This window comes from Buteo buteo, chromosome 23 (assembly GCF_964188355.1).
Source record: "Buteo buteo chromosome 23, bButBut1.hap1.1, whole genome shotgun sequence".
Taxonomy (NCBI): Eukaryota; Metazoa; Chordata; class Aves; order Accipitriformes; family Accipitridae; genus Buteo; species Buteo buteo.
Window position 1 is genome coordinate 5,057,075 of NC_134193.1, and position 16,722 is coordinate 5,073,796.

The 16,722-nt window shown below is 47.7% G+C and overlaps 1 protein-coding gene across 10 annotated transcripts in view; it reads left to right on the top strand.

The window, feature by feature from the left end:
- Positions 1-16,722, top strand: part of ANKS1A (ankyrin repeat and sterile alpha motif domain containing 1A) — a 112,178-nt gene that overhangs the window by 77,976 nt on the left and 17,480 nt on the right. For 9 of the 10 annotated variants that reach the window (XR_012654102.1, XM_075055236.1, XM_075055234.1 and 6 more), the window contains one exon: positions 2,750-2,856. Coding sequence is in view for 9 of the 10 variants with exons in the window: in XM_075055236.1 (XP_074911337.1) it covers positions 2,750-2,856 (107 nt within the window). In the remaining variant the exon portion in view is untranslated. Of the gene's footprint in view, positions 1-2,749; positions 2,857-15,549; positions 16,019-16,722 lie in introns of those variants that run through there. The other variant, XM_075055243.1, reaches the window with a different exon arrangement.

Here is a 16,722-nt window from a genome sequence, read left to right on the forward strand (position 1 = left end):
GTTTCAATTAGAAGTTGTGATCGGGCTCTTGCTGGGGGGCACAGTGACTGGGATTCGATTGTTCTTGTGTCATCCTTGTAACATGCAAACATTGAGTGTATTTTGGTCTTCTTTGTTTTCAGACAAGGATGTTTTGGGCATCTGTTATCTTCTTTTTCTTTTTAAAGTAAACCCCTCCATTCCCTTCCCTCCAAATACCTACCCCCCGCTCCCCTTCATTTTGTCTTGACTTGAAGTGGATTTAAAAACAGAAAACCTGCACTTGGTGTCACTGTGGGTTTCCCCTTTAAAAGCAGGAATACATTTACGAGTGTACAAAAGGCTGAGTAGAGTAAATAATTTTTTTAAACGAAATTCAGGAGCTCAGAGGAAGGAACTGCTGTGGTTTCATTCCCCCGCCAATACCCTGACTGCCTCCAGAAATGCTGTAGTAGGCAGCAAACAGTTCCCTCACCTCTCTTTCGACAAATTAAATATGAACCAGCCACAAATCACTTAGAACTGTCAAAGCAGACCTGTAACATCATTTTTTGAAACCCAAGCTGTGTAGTCCATCATTGAGTAAATATTGAGAAGTCAGTAATTTCCACTGGAGAGTTATAAAGCTGCTGTCTCCCTCCCCTCTCCTGCAGCTTCTGCTGCGAAGGCTGCTCACTGCTTCTACAGTGGATGGAAAAGCTGGGAGGGGTAAGAGGATGAAGAGAAGGGAGGGACAGGCAATGCGAGAGCAGGAGACAGGACTGAGAGTGGAACGGCAAGCGTGGAGCTCGCTGCCTTCAGACAAAGCACGCCGCTGCAGCGCTCTGCAAGGACGCACAATTGCTCGGTGAGGGGACACGGCTGCCTGGCTGCTGGCGGACCAGCGAGGATCGACGGGAGGGAAGGATGGAGACCCTGGGCGAGCGGGAGTTTGTTGCATAAATTCCAGGTTTAGATGCTGCTCTTCTGCACAGGCTGTGTTAGGGGAGGGAGACGGAAACCTTTTGTGATCTCTGCGTTTCTCGTGCTGCAGTGTGCACTAGAGAGACTGGCCAGCTCTCTCGAACTCGCCGAGCGCGGCTCGCCTGGCAGAGGAGCTCTTCTGTGGACCAGAGCAGCAGGATCCCTTACCCCAAGAATTTCCAGATAACACCGTGAGCTCTGCGTTGTGCAGCCATTGCAGCGGGCGGGGGTGGGAAGGATGGCTTGGAAGGTACCAAGCAGCTTCAGCTGACCTGAAGGTTCAAAGAAAGCAAACTTGCTTTTCCTGATCATCTTTTTATTTGCATATACCCTTGAAACAGATGTGCTAAGAAGCCTGCAAAATTCTGCCTGTCTTGCATAGCAAATTTCCTGATGAAAAGGAGATCTCTGAACTTTTTTTGTCATATCTAAGGTCTCAAGCTTTTTTAGAGGAGAGTAACAAGTCACTGGACTCTCTTCCCAGGGGTGAGGGAAGGGAGAGCTTGCCTGCACAGCTTCCGTAGGGTGTTGGGAAGAATCTCTCTTATCAGAGGCTGAGAGGAGGTGCCAGGGCATGTCTTGGACTTGAGCTGCTGCAGGAAGAGGAGAGAGTGTGCTTGCATTTGGTTTCTTCTTGTTTTGACTTGGTTTAGAAGCAAGGAACTAAAATGCCTCCTCCTCCAGAGCTGCTCCCTGTGTGAATGAGGGGCTCGGATGCAGCAGCTGCACTTAGCTGAAGAAAATGAAGGAAGGGCAAATACAAGCGTGCACCAAACACCTAGCAGGACTGAATGTATTGGGTGAAAACCGTACTGATTCCTTGGTCTCTCTCGCTGTCACCCAGTGCAGCAGTGTAGTTAGACTCTCCGGTGCAGCCAGTCTGGTCCGAGCAGCGTGCTGAAATGCCATGCATCCGGATAGGTGGTAAAATGACAGTGCCAGGACTCTCAGACTCATGCTCGGTGTCTCTCGCTCCTCTGCTCCTCTTAACACAATAACGGCGAGAAAAAACCCTTACCATGGTTTGCCTCTTTCAGGACTGCTTGGGGAAAAAAAGTATAAGCCCTTCTTTTCTTCTGCTGCAGTTTGTGTGCTTTCTTTGTCTTGCATGTCTTCCTGTGGACAGCTGCTCTAGCCTGGCTTCTGCTGCTTTTCTGAAAGTCCGTCGTGTCTGTTTTGTGTCTCAGCTGCATGAAGATGTATTTTCTCCCTAGCTGCTTTGTGCCTCCAATGCGCCTGGCCCTCTCCGCTGGCCCGCTGAGCAGGGTAGTGCGTCCGAAGTTGCATGGATGAGAGGACCTGCACAGCTCTGTGCGTTTGTGAGCGGCTCTGCTCCATTCCCTCGCACCTACGACTGGCTGGGAATGCCTTGGGTGAAAGTTTGCTGCCCTCCTCCCGCCCCCTTCAGATGAGCCAAGGAGTGGATCCGCATCCCTGTGGGGTTGGGCTTCATATGTTTGCCTGGCAAGAAACTCGCCTGAGCCCTGAAAGCAGTGCATGTGATGTCATGGTCCCAGGAGTGCTTCTAAACAGTTTGCCCGGGCAAGGTGTTTCTTTTTCTGAGTGTTAACTGGGATACAAATTGAACCCGGAGCCCGCAGAGGCACTGGAAGCTTGTTGTCCATGGTCTGTGCACACAAGAGGAATTGTCTGCCAGCTGATTTGTTGTACTCTGAGCATAATTTTTTGAGTTTCTTTATGGTAATGACTATGATGTGGCAATGCCATCTGTCTTCCTCAGAGTGCCGCTGCTACCGCCTTAACGGTTTTTCCCTTTTCAAGCGTCTGCCGATTCCTCTCTCGTCAGGTTCGCGGATGCTGGAGCAGAGTGTCGGGGAGTGGCTGGAGTCCATTGGCCTGCAGCAATATGAGAGTAAGCTGCTTTTGAACGGCTTTGATGATGTCCGCTTCCTGGTAAGTTGCTGGGTGGGACCCACAGGCTCTAACAAATGTGTTGGCCAAACCTTTACTTGTTATCGACATCCCGTGTCCGCTGCGGAGCACATCTGGGTTCTGCAGCGCAGCAGAACAGTCTTGGGGATGTGTAGAAGGTTAGGCAAAGGGAAGAAATGAGGGTTGTGTTGGGTCAGGGTCATTCACCTTCACATTTAATGTGGGTATTATAGTTTTTTCACTATACATTTGATATAAAATTTTATTTACTCTGCCCCCTAAATCTTTACTATCCAATTTACTCCAGAAATGGGAACTGAAATTTGTTAGTGTTTTGAAGAAATCACTGAGCAGTCTGTGTTCTGGACTATGAAGGAGATGGTAGACCTCTTGTTGGAAGTATACTTACTCTAAACATGCAGGCAGGATGTTAATGAGCTGTACCTAATTGCACTGACACCGTTGGCTCTGAAACCTAATGATGATAATCATTAGGTAATGCTTAATGTTGAGGGGTTTTTTTAATAACCAACATCTAGAAACTTAAAGCTGCATGGTGTAAAAAAATCTGAGAATTCATATGGAATGATGAACTGCAAAGATGGAAAATCTTGGTGCTGCAGGAGGGTTCTTCCTGCATGTCTTAAATGCTTTTTGAGTATGGACTCCAAGTTTTGCAAATAAAGAATTTCTAAAACTGGATGTAAAACTTTGGAGAAGCCATTCAGGCTAATGTAATATCCTGCATTGGAAAGGGAGTGAGGGCATCTCTTTGGTACTGTGGATGGTACAGAGAGGTGAGACGCAGGAGGATGTGTGCTTGACAGCTGTGTTGTGAGCTGGGTGAGGGGGTTTCCGAAAACACGGCAACCATCCGACAGTGGTGAGGGGACGTGCGGGGCAGCTGGAGAAAGAAGGGAAGACTGGATAGGGCATGGATGGAGGTGCAAGAAAGCGCGCATCTGAGCAGTGTCAGTAGCGGTACTTAAAGGCAGGATGTAATTATGCTTTTAAAAAACAACCTGACCAACAGGATAAATGTCCCTCTGAATGTTGTGGGATCTCCAAGCACCCCGTAAGCTGAATACTGTGGCAGCATCCAGCCATACCTCCTGGCCTCCAGGGCAAGCAGCTTATCCCCTTGTCTCCCCTTAGCCTGGCAGGGCCAACGCTCCCCCAGAGAGCTGGATTTTACTGTGGTTTATGCACCTTCAGTAGAGGAACTGTCGGTGACAGACGATGGTCTTGCCACGCACCCTTCTACCTCTGCCGTATCCTGTTCCTACGGCTGTGTGTGGCACCTCCCCTCTTCCCTGGGAAGGATTTGGGGTGAGCTGCCCCCCGTGCAAGCCCCAGGCACCTTTGCCGGGCTCCAGCACCACCTGCAGCCGTGCAGGGCCAGGGCCAGCTCCTGTCGTGGCTCCCCGAACCCACCCCAGCCCTTCCTGGGGCTCTCCGGCCCCCGCAGTGTCCCACCCAGCTGGTCCCAACCCTCTGGTGGACCCTTGGCCACTGGGACCCCTCTGTGCTTCAGGCAGGTGCGTTCGGCTCCGCGTGAGGTTTCAGCGTCCCCGCATGCTGGGGCAGCCTGCTGAAACTTCTGGGATGCTCTGGGAGATGGTACAAGGAATTTAAATGAAATATACCCCATAGATCCCTGCTTGGGATCCTCTGCTGATGGGTCTTGACCTTTGTGGTATTAGTGGGCAGCTCTCACTCCAGCAGTTAGCAGATAAAAACGCCTTTACTCTGGCCCTGCCTGACAAGTGTGATGATAGACCTTGCTCGGCACGGAAGGAAATTAACTTTCCACTTGTCCCCAGAGAGGTAGGAGCTGAAGGCTCAGAAGCAGGGATTTTTATTGACTATGCTTATTTGCAATAAATAGCAACACTTAGTTGCGAACTGTCTGATGCAGAATTTTGCCATTTATAAGGTGAAAAAAAAAGGTTCCTTGTATATGTCTCAGTATGTGATTTTTATGGTGTATGTGGTAGGAATTGCTTTTTAATATTGTTCACGGCTGGATGTTTTTCTTCCCTATCCAATGCTGGGTAACTGCTCCCAGTGTAGGAGATCAGCTTCTGCTGGTTTCAGGGAATGGGCTGCTCTCCTTGCTCATTCTTCTCAAATTTAAAAGGTGAAATAATTTAACAAAGAATTCCTGCAAGCCCTGGCGGATTTCCATTTTGCTGCTTATCCCTTTTACTAGGAAGTTGACTCTGGCACCCATGCCAAGACTGGCTTTAAATCCTTTCATCCAAGTCCTGGGAACTTCAAGCTAATACAGTCAGCCCAGTATGAAAGTTTAATTATTAAGAATCTTTTCCTCTGTGGCATTGCTTGCCTTCAGCTTCTGATGTTGTTGGAGTAAAACCTTCAGATATAGGACAAATGAGGAACAAGTAGTTAATTTGTTTTGAGTAGTGATTTTGATGTTCTTAGATGAATTATTAAAATTGTTGTAAACACTGAAGCTGGCTAGTGCAGTGAGTACTGAAAGGACCTGGTTTCTTGGCTCCTGGCATGGCAGGCTGTCCATTCCTTTTCTTTTTTTTACATAACAATTTCTTTATTAACTGCCACTTCCAATCGCTAACGAAGAATATTTCAAACTAAGTGGCATTATTTTCCTAGAGTTAAACAGTTTCTGTGAAAGGATTAGTCCTTATTAGGGCCTCATTATGTTAAATATTTCAAGGTCCAAAGAATGCTGGGTAATGGTTTGCAAATTGCCAGATGGGCTATGAGGCTAATTAAGTTTTAGTCACAAAAATTAAGAAGTTGGAGTCTTTTGATACGGAAACATTTCCCGTGTAAGATTTCACATTGCATTACTCCCTGCATATAGCGCTGCGGGGTTTTTTCAGTACGCCGAGGATGCTCCCTTTGCTGCCTGAGTCCACAGATGCCCATTTGTGAGCGAACAAGCGGCTCGTACGTTGGGTAGACAAGAAAAACATTGCAAGAGCAAACTGTTAGATGCGTAGTGATAGTACAGCTGTAAAACAGGGGCAGCGTCCTAGAAGAAGAGCTCTTTAATATGCTTATGAAGAATACTCAGCCTGCAGTAGATAGTAACTTAAAGCAGGATTAAGAAAACGGTCTAACAAAGAGCATATCCTGTAACCGCAGTGGGGACTGGGTGAAATCCGGTGTTTGCTGGCACAGCGGCATTTGGTGCTGTTCTTAAGAGAAATAGATGTTTCAAATATACTGTCTACCCAGTAGGTAGTACAGAATTAGTAAGAGACAAAAACTGGGGGGTGCAGAAGCTTGTCTGGTGCTTTTTAGCACTTTGTAGCCCATGCTTCAGCCAGTTCTGGTTTCAGGGATTCCTAATTTCCTGTGTTTTTTTCAGTTGGCTCTTGTGTTAATTTGCACCCTGCATTACCAAAGCCCTTGTGCCCCCAGATAAGGGAAATGATTCATGAACGCACAGTATGGTAAAGTGATTTTGAAAAGTGCTCTGTAAATATATTGGGCTTCTTAATTAGATGTTAATCTAGGAAGGCAGAAACATGCATTGTTTCCAAGAATAATAATTCCATTATTTTCAGAAATCCAGAGATTTATTATTAGGTGATTAGCTGTGCTCTCTGGACGTGCGACCGGTCGTCTTGCTGATGATAGCTCTGTGCAAGCTGCATCTCCAGCAGCACCGAGGAGAACGGGTGAGTGGGAAGGAGGCAATAATCCTGCTCCCTCTCTCGGGGTCTGCTTGTACGCTTTAACAGGCAGCATTGACAGCTGAAAGAGACTTTGGAGACCTGCAGTTTTCACAGGTTTACATTGAAGAGGCAGGGTTGGAGATGTAAACCGTAATGTGAGCCATGAACATTTTACAGGTTTTCCTATAAAAAGGGAAGTTAGAAGTGTATTTTAGCAGATAGCTAGGGTGGGCTGTGAATGTTGAGCAGAGGCTTCTCTGCTCTTGAGAATTCCAGCTCTGCATCTGGGACAAGGTTTTAGTAACTTATAGCTGGAGGCCTCGTGCTTCAGCAGGACCCCTTGCCCACAAGCTTGCAAGATCAGCACTTTAGTTGTCAGCAAACTAAAAATTTCTGTTGCAGTTCAGGTCTGCTTCAGTAAGAGAGTGATGACCGCAGTCAGGACTGACCCTCCTCATGTGTACGTGTCTTTACCAGTGCTGTTTCTCTTTTGGGGGAATTCAGGACAAATAATAGAGTATCACTTGTAGTACCAGTTGGTTCTGAGTGGTGTCAGACAGGGCTTGTTCGGAATATTCTCACTTTTGGAACTTGCAGAGATTTTTGAGGGCTTGTGAATTGGTTATCAGGAAAGAACAAGTCAGCGCAACCGTGGTAAGAAGGGAATCACAGGTGTTAATGCATAAATGCAATGACTGTCATCCTGCCTGGACACAGCTACTAGGCATTTTAGAGACTGGAGCTGGGATGGGACGCTGCAGACAGGCTGAGTTTGCAGCACGGGCCTCACTGGTGTGTTACTTTCTTCCGGCACTGAAAGCAGAGTTTCTTTATCAGTGTTTCTGTGATGTAAAATTCTTTTTAAATCTGCAGAACAAAACAAAATGCTGCAGCATTTGATATGGCACGCAAGAGCATCTTGGTGACGCTGACCGGTTTCACAGTCAAATGCAAAAACAAGAACATTTATGACTAGTTCAGATCTTGATCAAGTATTGACTTCAGTCAAGGGTGGATATTGCTAACACAAGTCAGCAGGATTATTTAAACATCAGTTTGACGTGACATTAAGGCTTACTTGCTGGTGTATGCGTTTCTAGGAAGGGACTGAAGTCAGATTGTGTGTAATCTTTTGGCTTGGTTGAGGGAAGAAATAGGCTATAAAAGATGGATTTAGGTAGCTTAGTTTTCTAAAAGACTGAGTTCTCTTTCCAAATACTAACATCTGCATATTGGGCTACATTTCTGTGTCAGGAGAAATTCTTATATTCCCTTTAAGTTGCCCATTGCTTTGTTGTGTTTATGGGCGATGTTAGGAAAGCGACTTTCCCTGTTTTTCTTGCTGTTACCCTCCAGCATGAGCCCCACAGTCCAAGAGAGCAGCTTCTTTCGCTCGCCCTCTCCATTGCCACTGAGTGACCTTCACTGCCAGCACTGCTGGCTCGGGGCAATTGGACTATGACACTCAGCTTCTGCTTTTAATATGGGGCTTTAATTTGAAAAGCAGTCTGTTCAGCCAGCCGGGGATTAAAAAAAGCTAAAATGGAGATGGTGCTTCAAATTCTCCTTCTCTGCTTCGCAGCCTACTGGAATTCTTTCATTAGAGGGGAAAGGTTTATTTGTGCAATGGGTAAACATAACCGAATTGAAGCTGCTAGCTGAGTATTACTGGCATTGGCTGTGCTGTCCTTGACTTAGCAAAAATGCAGCTCTGCAAGTAGAATAAAATCCTCAGCAGAATTGCATGCCAAATGTTAACAGTACTAATGAACCAAGAATACCCCACCACCCAAGAGAAGCCAGCCCTGCTACCTCCCACGTGGAGGAATGCAGCCCTTGGGTGTGCATGGAGTTTCAGGAGACCCATTGCCTCGCCCTTCGCTAGAGGAGGAAAAGAAAAGGTCAGATCACAAAACCGTAGCAATGAGTGAGCAGTGCCATTCAGAAAAATGTGCTATAAATCGACTTAATTGTCCTTGACCGGTAATGAGCCGGGGGAGCTGTAAGAGTAGGAAAATGTCGCAAGAATATGGACCGAGAGGGATTCTCCTGCTCCTAGAGCTTGGTCCCGTCATGTCTCCTGCAATCACCAGTGCATCTGCAGCAGATGCCACCTTCAGGAGGTCCACAGGAAACTGGTTTTGCACCGTGAGATGCACAGTGCATCCCAGTGCCCCGCGGCAAACATGGGAATGACCTGGGGGCAAAGGCCAGGCCAGACTCTGCTGTTCTGGGAAAAGAAGGGACGTTGCCAGTGTAATAAGAAGGAATTGCAGTAATTAATGGTGGAATTCCCCCACAGAAGTAGGGAAGGAAATGCCATTACCTGCACCCTCACTACAGTATTTTGTGATCCCACAGACCCCATAAACGTGTCTGAGATGCTTGCAAAAGCTTTTGCCTTCCCTTGGAGGGCTGAATGTTTGCTGCTACCCCAGACAACTTTTCAGGCTGACATCTGAGAAGGGCAAACCTCATATGCTCTGGCAATTGTACCATTATTCTGTAGCTGAACTTTTTATTCAGTCCAAAGATATTTTGATTCACAAATGAGCAGGTAAAACAGAACATAAACCATTTTTTATTGCTTTTTTTTATTGTTCAAGCCTGGATTCCCATGGAGTGTGTGGAAAGCAGCTAATGCTGATTCAATGAGACAGCGTCAGAAACGGAAATCTGTTCTACTTGTGTAGTGCCGTGGGCTCCTCTGGGTTTTTTTATTTATTTTTTTTTATAACTGGGGAGAAGTGGTAGAAAAATGATGGCATTGGAAGAACGGGGTGTCCACAAATAATTTAGAGTACTGACATTAATTTGATTAAATGTAATTCAGTGCCATGTTAGATTAGCCTGTAGTGGTCTTCGTTATAAAAGAGCCTTTCTCTTCTCTGTGTGTCTGTGTGCAAGCAAATGGTTGATAAAAATGTAGAGCGGAGGCATTGGCTTGGTGTGTGAGCAGAGCTGAAGTGCAGCTCGGTGAGTGTCTGCCAGGCTGGGTCCGAGGACAACCCTCCCAGCTGCCAAGGGACGGGATGCGCACGGAGCTGGGTCTCCTTCGCCCTGCAAATCCCCAGGTTTTGGGTGCTGGCCGATATCTGCATGATCTTCATTTTTACCTGATACCTGCCCTGCTGGAGCATGGGGCATCTCCTGGTGTCCTCAGTGAATTGTAGCTCTGCTTTGCATGATCCACTTTGTAACTACCCAGCCTGGCTCGCAGATGTTGGTCCCCTGGGCAGCCGCCAGGCTTTTAGCATGCTCTGAGAATGTGTGTGCCCCAGAGCTTTTCTCTATTTTCATATAAAACTTGTCATTTTTTAGTAGTCATCTGGGGAAAACTTAACTGACATATTCCAGTAGTGTTTTGCACCCAGTAACGGTCTATGAAGAACGGTGACCTATCGGAGATCCCCCAGAAAAGGTTTTACTGCTTCTACGCTTGGTGAAACAAAGAGAAAACTTGGCACGATTGGAGCTGTTGGAGAATACTTTAGTATAGACCCAAGTAATCATCCATGTATAGATTGTGCCTGGGCAGGTAGGCTTGGTTCCAAGCTGAAGCAAGCTCTGTTCATCCAGGCAGAAGCTCTTGAGTGGTTGGTTCTGGGCTTGGTCTTCCCAAAGCCTGTGCTGCAAAGCTCTGCCCTGCAGCAGCGTTCGGTGACTGAGCTTGTAAATTGGTGTGTGTTGAGCCACTGCGGGTGGAAGTAAATGCTGCTAGTACCTAGACGTGCTGGCAATCTACCCTTTAACGATTGCTCATCAGATTTGGGGATCTCTTTGGCCTGGTTCACGCCGGCTGGCAGATTTATTACTGAAATGGCTTTCATTTATTTTTATGACACAGGCAGGGAGTACATCAGCCAGGTTACATGATATTGTCTGCTGTTTATCACTGCTGCCAGCCTCATGGAAATGCATTTCTTCCTTGGTCCCCAGACTGATTTTGATGCCCTGGATGAACACCCTGTAAGAGTGGAATTGGACCCTTGTGTGAGGGTTTCTGCCAAGCGTCTGAGTGGGAATCGATTCATACAATGAAACGAAATTTTTTTGACAGCTCTCCAGTGGGTTTCAGATGCTACTTGGGTGGTTCACAAGGACTGTGCTTTGTCCACAATGGTATGGTTCTTTGGGTTTTCTCTGGAAGGGAATGGTGAGAGCAGAGATGCAATGATCGGGGGTTTGAGAGCGCATTTCGGGTGCTCACCCGTGGCTCTGACGGGGGTAACATGGCAGAGCTGCGCTGAAGCTCCCCAGGTGATGGAAGTGGACTTCACAGAAAGCAGCAAGTTCGGAGTGGATTTTGAGGAGCAAAGTGGGTGGACCAGAACTGGCAATTTAGAAGATACTTACATTTGATTCATTAGTAGCTCCAGGCCCAATAAACATTAAAAAAGCCATTAAAGTAGCAGTTAATTTTTTTTTCTCTCAATAAAATTGCCTGAACTTGACAACCATGACCGATTCCCTCCGTTGCCATTGTCACGCTGCCAGTCTGCATGGGGAAGAAAATTAAACAAAAATGAAGTGGCTGTGTGCTAATCTAGGATTTATTGTAGGTTTTTGTATATGAACCCTTTCCACAGTCAATGCTCTGTGAAGAGCTAGGGCTTCGTTGTCATGCCCTTAGCTAAACAAATACTTCTTTTCCCCTAGTTTCTACTGAACTATCTCAAACTGCAGGTACCATTAAGGGAGGGCACAAAACCCTGTGGATCATGAGGCCAATTACAAGTACATATTTGTGTGACCTAGTGCTGCTCCCCCGGCTTTGAAATTGGGGTGTGCAGGTCCCAGCTTTGGGGTCATCAGCTTACTCTGAGATAAATAAGCCACTAGTGCAGGTTTGTCGGAGGGGCTGAGCAGCCGGGGATGGCTGACAGAGCTGTAGGTATTCAGCATTGCCTGTAATCAAGGCTCTATTTTGGGAGGTTTTAGCGCTTTTTTTTGTCTGTAAAAGGGGGTGATGCTCTGTGCTATCACCAGGGGTCTCAGGTGAAAAGCCCCCAAGCACAAATCATGCAGATATACAGACGGAACGCAAGCTTGTTTCTAGGACAAGCTTATAAATTAGTCCATTAACGAGACATTAGCTGCGCTTGTCCTGTTGAACAAGATATATTAGCGGGGCTTTTTACTTCAAGTGCAGATTCATACAGCCCCTTTTGCAGTAAGGGGGTCGAGGCTGGCCAGGCTCTGCAGTGGGAGCAGGGCTCAGCTGGTGACTCCCAGCACCCTGCTCGGATGGGTTTGAACACACAGCTCGGAGGGGCTGGATGAGGCCAAATGTGCAACCTCTAAGCCCTGCAGGGAAGGAAGGCGCTTCGTCATTAACTAATAGATTTGGGAACAGGGAGCTCATTGCTGGCTGCGGTGGCTTTGCCAGCTCCCAGATATACCTTCACTATAGCTCATCTTTCCGAATTTTGCTGCCTTCCCTTATCCTCGGGCTGCTGGCTGAGGCTGCAGGGCTGTGAAGCCCAGTGGTGTTTTACAAGTCTGGCAGCAGGAGCACCCAGGAGCTCAGGCAGAGCCACGCAGGGCTCACCAAATCGCCTTGCTGGGCATGTAATTGAGCCACTATCTTCTGGACTGCAAACCCTGAACTGCTTGCTTGCATTAAGTTCCTGAAAGCTGCAGCTGGCCGGTACCAAGATGACCAAAATGAGGTTTCTGGATCCTTTTTTTCACCTGCAAAGGAGAAATTGAAGTGGTGTTGAGGCTAAGGAAGGTGCAACCTCTGTTTTCAGGACTTGCTGTGCATTATCTCTGTTTAGGCTGGGTCTGTGGTGAGCTGGATGCATCTCCATCTCCCCCATCCAGGCTTTTGGTTGCCAAAAGTAAAGCAATAGCAGTGGCAGCAAAATCCTTGACAAGATGCAATTGTCTTGAATGTACTGAGAGGAAAAAAGAAAGAGCTTTGTATGCATTTATGTAAGAAAAAAATGGATGCTTTGGCTCATGCAGCTGAAGGCACTCTGCTATAGATGTTTTCAGAAGCCTTTGTAGTCTGGAAAAGCTGTGTTTGGGTTTTGCATCTGTTGCTTTTAATAGCAAACACATTCTGGTCCCAGTCTTCCCTGCAGTCCGTCGCCTGTCTAATACAGGGTTTAGTAACAGAGGCAGCACTTGTGTTAGCGTGAGCTTAGTGAGACAGTCGGGATTCATTAAACTGCATTGCTGGCTGGATAAGACTGCGCGTCCTATATGAAACTTTCTTTGCCTCAGGGCCTTTCCTTAGCTGGAAAGAGAGAATGGACCAAAGCCAGGCTCTGTGCAAGAAGCAGCATCTGAAAATTGGGTAGTTAAGTGCCTGCAGAGTGCCCTGCTGGAGGAGGATTGCTGGCAGATTTCAGCAGCTCTGATTTTGGCATGCTTGCCTTCGGGGTCACCTAACTAGCAGGAGGGGACGCTACCTTCCTACAGTGTAACCTCTGACTGTGCTTTTTTTTTTTTCCTTTTAATGAGAAACCTGGAGCCTTGCAGGCTGTTTAATTACAGTGCAAGATGTGAAGCATGACTAAAGCAGACCCTTTCTCTAAAAGCTTGTGTTTCTGCAGGCAGGTCGGCTGCACCAGCATCTTTTGGGGCTCCCTGGGGCAGCCCAGACAAGGATGCGGGTCACTAGCAGATCTATGCCCTCCTTTGGGGCAATGCGGAGGGCAGAAATGGGGTGCAGAGGTGCCCCTCTTGGTCGTGCGTATTTGTGCCTTTCCATGGAGGGAGCTCTGTTCAGCTCTGAGGAAGCTGCAGGCCAGGTTGGGGGATGAAAGCTCCTCCGGACTGTCTGGCAGCAAGTCTCTGCCAGTTTGGACCCAGGGAGTGGGATTCACCTTGCCCAATTTCAGATGTCTGCAGCTGGGCTGATCGTTCAGGCTCTTTGGATTGCCAGTGGGAGCGGAGGAGAAGACTCATCTGGGTGATGCATTTCACCCCGATGTATATGCACTTGCACTGGAGAAATACTCCTTCCTTGACCAAACACACGTGTGTGCAGCTGAAGCTTAGGGGGGAGATTGTGCTCCTCAGTCCCTTGCAAAGAAAATTTCAGCCTCTGCTTCCTGGTGGATTTTTTTAAGGGATCATCCCAGCTCTTCTGGGAATAAAAAAATCACCAAAGATTTTTCTACCAAGACTAACGTGTGCGCTGTACTAAAATCTGGATTAACGCAAGGTTGCGTGTTCTAGGAACAAACCACCTGCAGTGCAGGAAATGGTGAGAGCTAGTTCCCGATGGAAGCGAGGAGAAAACGGTGAGGTGTTGGGATGAACGGGGCTTTCGGATGTCCCCTGCTCCCCCAGCATGGGTGAAAGCAAGAGCTCTGGCCCGGGTGCAGCCCTGAGCTGCGCTTGCTCCGCAGCCCCACAGCTGGGAGAAATGCACAAGGTAAAAAGCACTTGTCACAACGAATAAAGTCTGAAATACGTCTTTGGAAGTATATTTGATTCTAATTGGCATTTCTGAGGCTGCTGCTGGAGGATCCTAGAGGACTGGGCTGAGAGCAGAGCGAGTCCCTGGGAGCTTTCCTCTGCCCTGCCTTGGACATCTGCTGAAATCGTCCTCAGAGGACCCGGAGAGGGGCTGACCGCGAGCCTGGGGTCAGGCTGCCAGGACTGCTCTGCAGCCTCCAGCGGGGCACTTGGGAGATGGCATCTTTTGACCTGGTTGCTGACCTGTGTCAGCACCAAAGGGGACCTTTATTTAGAAAAAAGCAACAAAAAAAAACAAGAAAAAAAAAAACAAAAATGAGCAAACAAAAACCTCTATTGGGATATTGTTTAAAAATCAAAACCGAACTCCCCCAAAAAAACCCTCACAAATCCTCATAGCATTTTTTCTGAAATTTTGCGGCCCTGCATCAAGGCAATCTGCCTTTTGAGCAGCCCTTTGTAACGAAGAAGCTTTGTTTCCTCTCGGTGATGAATGCCTTGTTCCCTTTTTCTCCGTGAGCTGCTGGGTGTGGACATCTGCGGTCCCCTCCTCAATACAGCAAAGACATGGCTCTTGCCTGGTTCGGGGACAGACCTAAGACCCTTCATCAGCCCAGTGCCCGGCATGAGCCAGTGGTGCGGAGGTCGGGAAGGATGGGGCTGGCGGTGAGAAGCGAGTGAGATGTGCTGGGAGAGGCGGGGAAGGACGAAAGCTGCAGCAGACCCCAGCTGGGTCTCCGTGGCTGGGAACCCTGCTTGCTTAGGGGGCTTTTTATGCTAAGTCATCAGTTGGTGATTGAGCAGAGAGGTGGTTTTGCAAGCACAGGAGCCGGAGCAGAGAGCAGGGCTCTAACCAAACCTGTGGCAATTGATGCGCCGGAGGAGCGTGGCTCGGAGGCAGGTGGCGGCGGTGGCCCAGGCGGACCATTTCTGCCCCTTGGCTTTTGTCTGAACGGCATGTTAAATGCAAACAGGTTTAAAGTCTGGTTTAAACAGCTCATCTGTTCCACTGGCAAAGGTTAAAAGATCTCCAGTGTGTTTGCATTTAATTATCTATTTTAGTGGCAGATTATTTTTTTCATAGGAGATGAAATCCGGATGGGTTTAAAGGACATTTCTCTAAGCGGAGGCTCATGCACAATAGACTGTAATGATTTATTTGGAGCTGCTATGCTTTGTCTATCCTTGTTAAGTACCCTGAGAATATGGGCTGACACTGAGGGAATTTAATGTGACACATAAAAATAAGGAGTGTTCGCGAAAGCTGCGGGCTTTACAGTATTTAACTAGCTTGTATCCTTGCTACACAGCAAGCAATTTTCCTTGAATTTGAGATGCCAAAAGTGGGAGAACACCTATTGCCTTTCTTTGGGCCTGTAACTGGCCATGTCAGCGTAGAACAGGCATCCTGGGAGAGCGTGAGCTGACAGCCCTGTGCTGCTAGTTTGGGAGCATGGCTGTGCTAGGCAGGCATTGCTGTGCTAAAGTGTATTAGCACCAAAAAGGCTCAACATTGGAAAATAAGCATGAGTAAAAATGTAAATAGGATCAGCAAGCTTGTTTAATTTTCATACGTGAAAATTACACATCACCATTGTCACAGCTCATTTGGCTGCAAACGATTCTTGCTGTCCTGGTTGGTGCGTGAAGGGTTTGCTGTGAGCCGTGCCCTTGCTAGCATCCTCCTTGAGCCCACGCGCCTGCTGCAGCTCTGGCACCCAGCTCCTTACAGAGGAATTGAGCAGCAGAGCACCAAGATGGGCAGGTTGGGGGAGCAGAGCAGGCCGAGGTGTTGGGAACTGCAGGTTTTGGGGATGTTAACCTGCTGCAGGGACTTCGGTGTGTCAGTCCCTTCCTCTGCTTCTTTTTGCCTCCCCCAAGCAGAGCAGTAATGCTTTGCTCTTCAGGCTTATAGGAAAAATCCCATCATTTGCTCTAGCCATCTTCTGTCCATTTAAAAAAGCCCTTTAAAAGACATCTCCCTTTAGGAGATGAATTCCTCGCACATATGCGGCCTCCCAAGGACCTTCTGGCAGCCCCTGTAGCAGAACTGTCACATGCAAAAGCACTTGTGCCAGGTAAGGTGCATGTCAGGGGAGTTAAGCTACCTTTAATCCTTTCCCTCTTCCCCTGAGCTGAGTACACAATCTTCTGCTGTTACAGGAATGCATGTTAAATGTGGCTTTTTGGCTTAAAATTTGTGAGCAAGAAAGGGGAGGGATGTTTTCATTTTTTTTGTGTGATGCTGCTGCTAACAAGCCAGAGTGATCACTGCCTCTGTCAGTGGCAGCCTCTCCACTTCACTCACGTAGGGCGTTTGCTCTCGATGCAGTGGAGCCTGCTGCTGCTTTTGCACCAAATGGGCACCCTTGGAGCCTTTAACTGACAAAAAGCCTTTTTTTTTTTTTTTTTTAATTATGCAATTGAGGGGTGCACAGACCAGTTTATGTGACATAGTTACATCCTTGCATAGAGCTTTGCGTGTAGCGTTACCACTCAGGTGAGACCCAGGGGCTTCACATGGCCTTGCTAGCAGGATGTGGGGTGCAATCCAAGAAAGGCAAGGCAGGTATCAGTGTGGACCCGTGCCCCTGCAGAGCTGCTGCCCACCCACGGTGCCATCTCAAGCAGTGGCAGTCGCTCTTTCCAGCTGGCAGTGACTCTGCAGACCAGCGCTGTAGCCTGCTGCTATAAACTGACCTTTTGGAAAACAGGGAGCAAACCACCCTAATCGGCTGCAGGGTCTTTAGTCCCGGCTCTTTCTGCTTTTTTAAAGAACTCT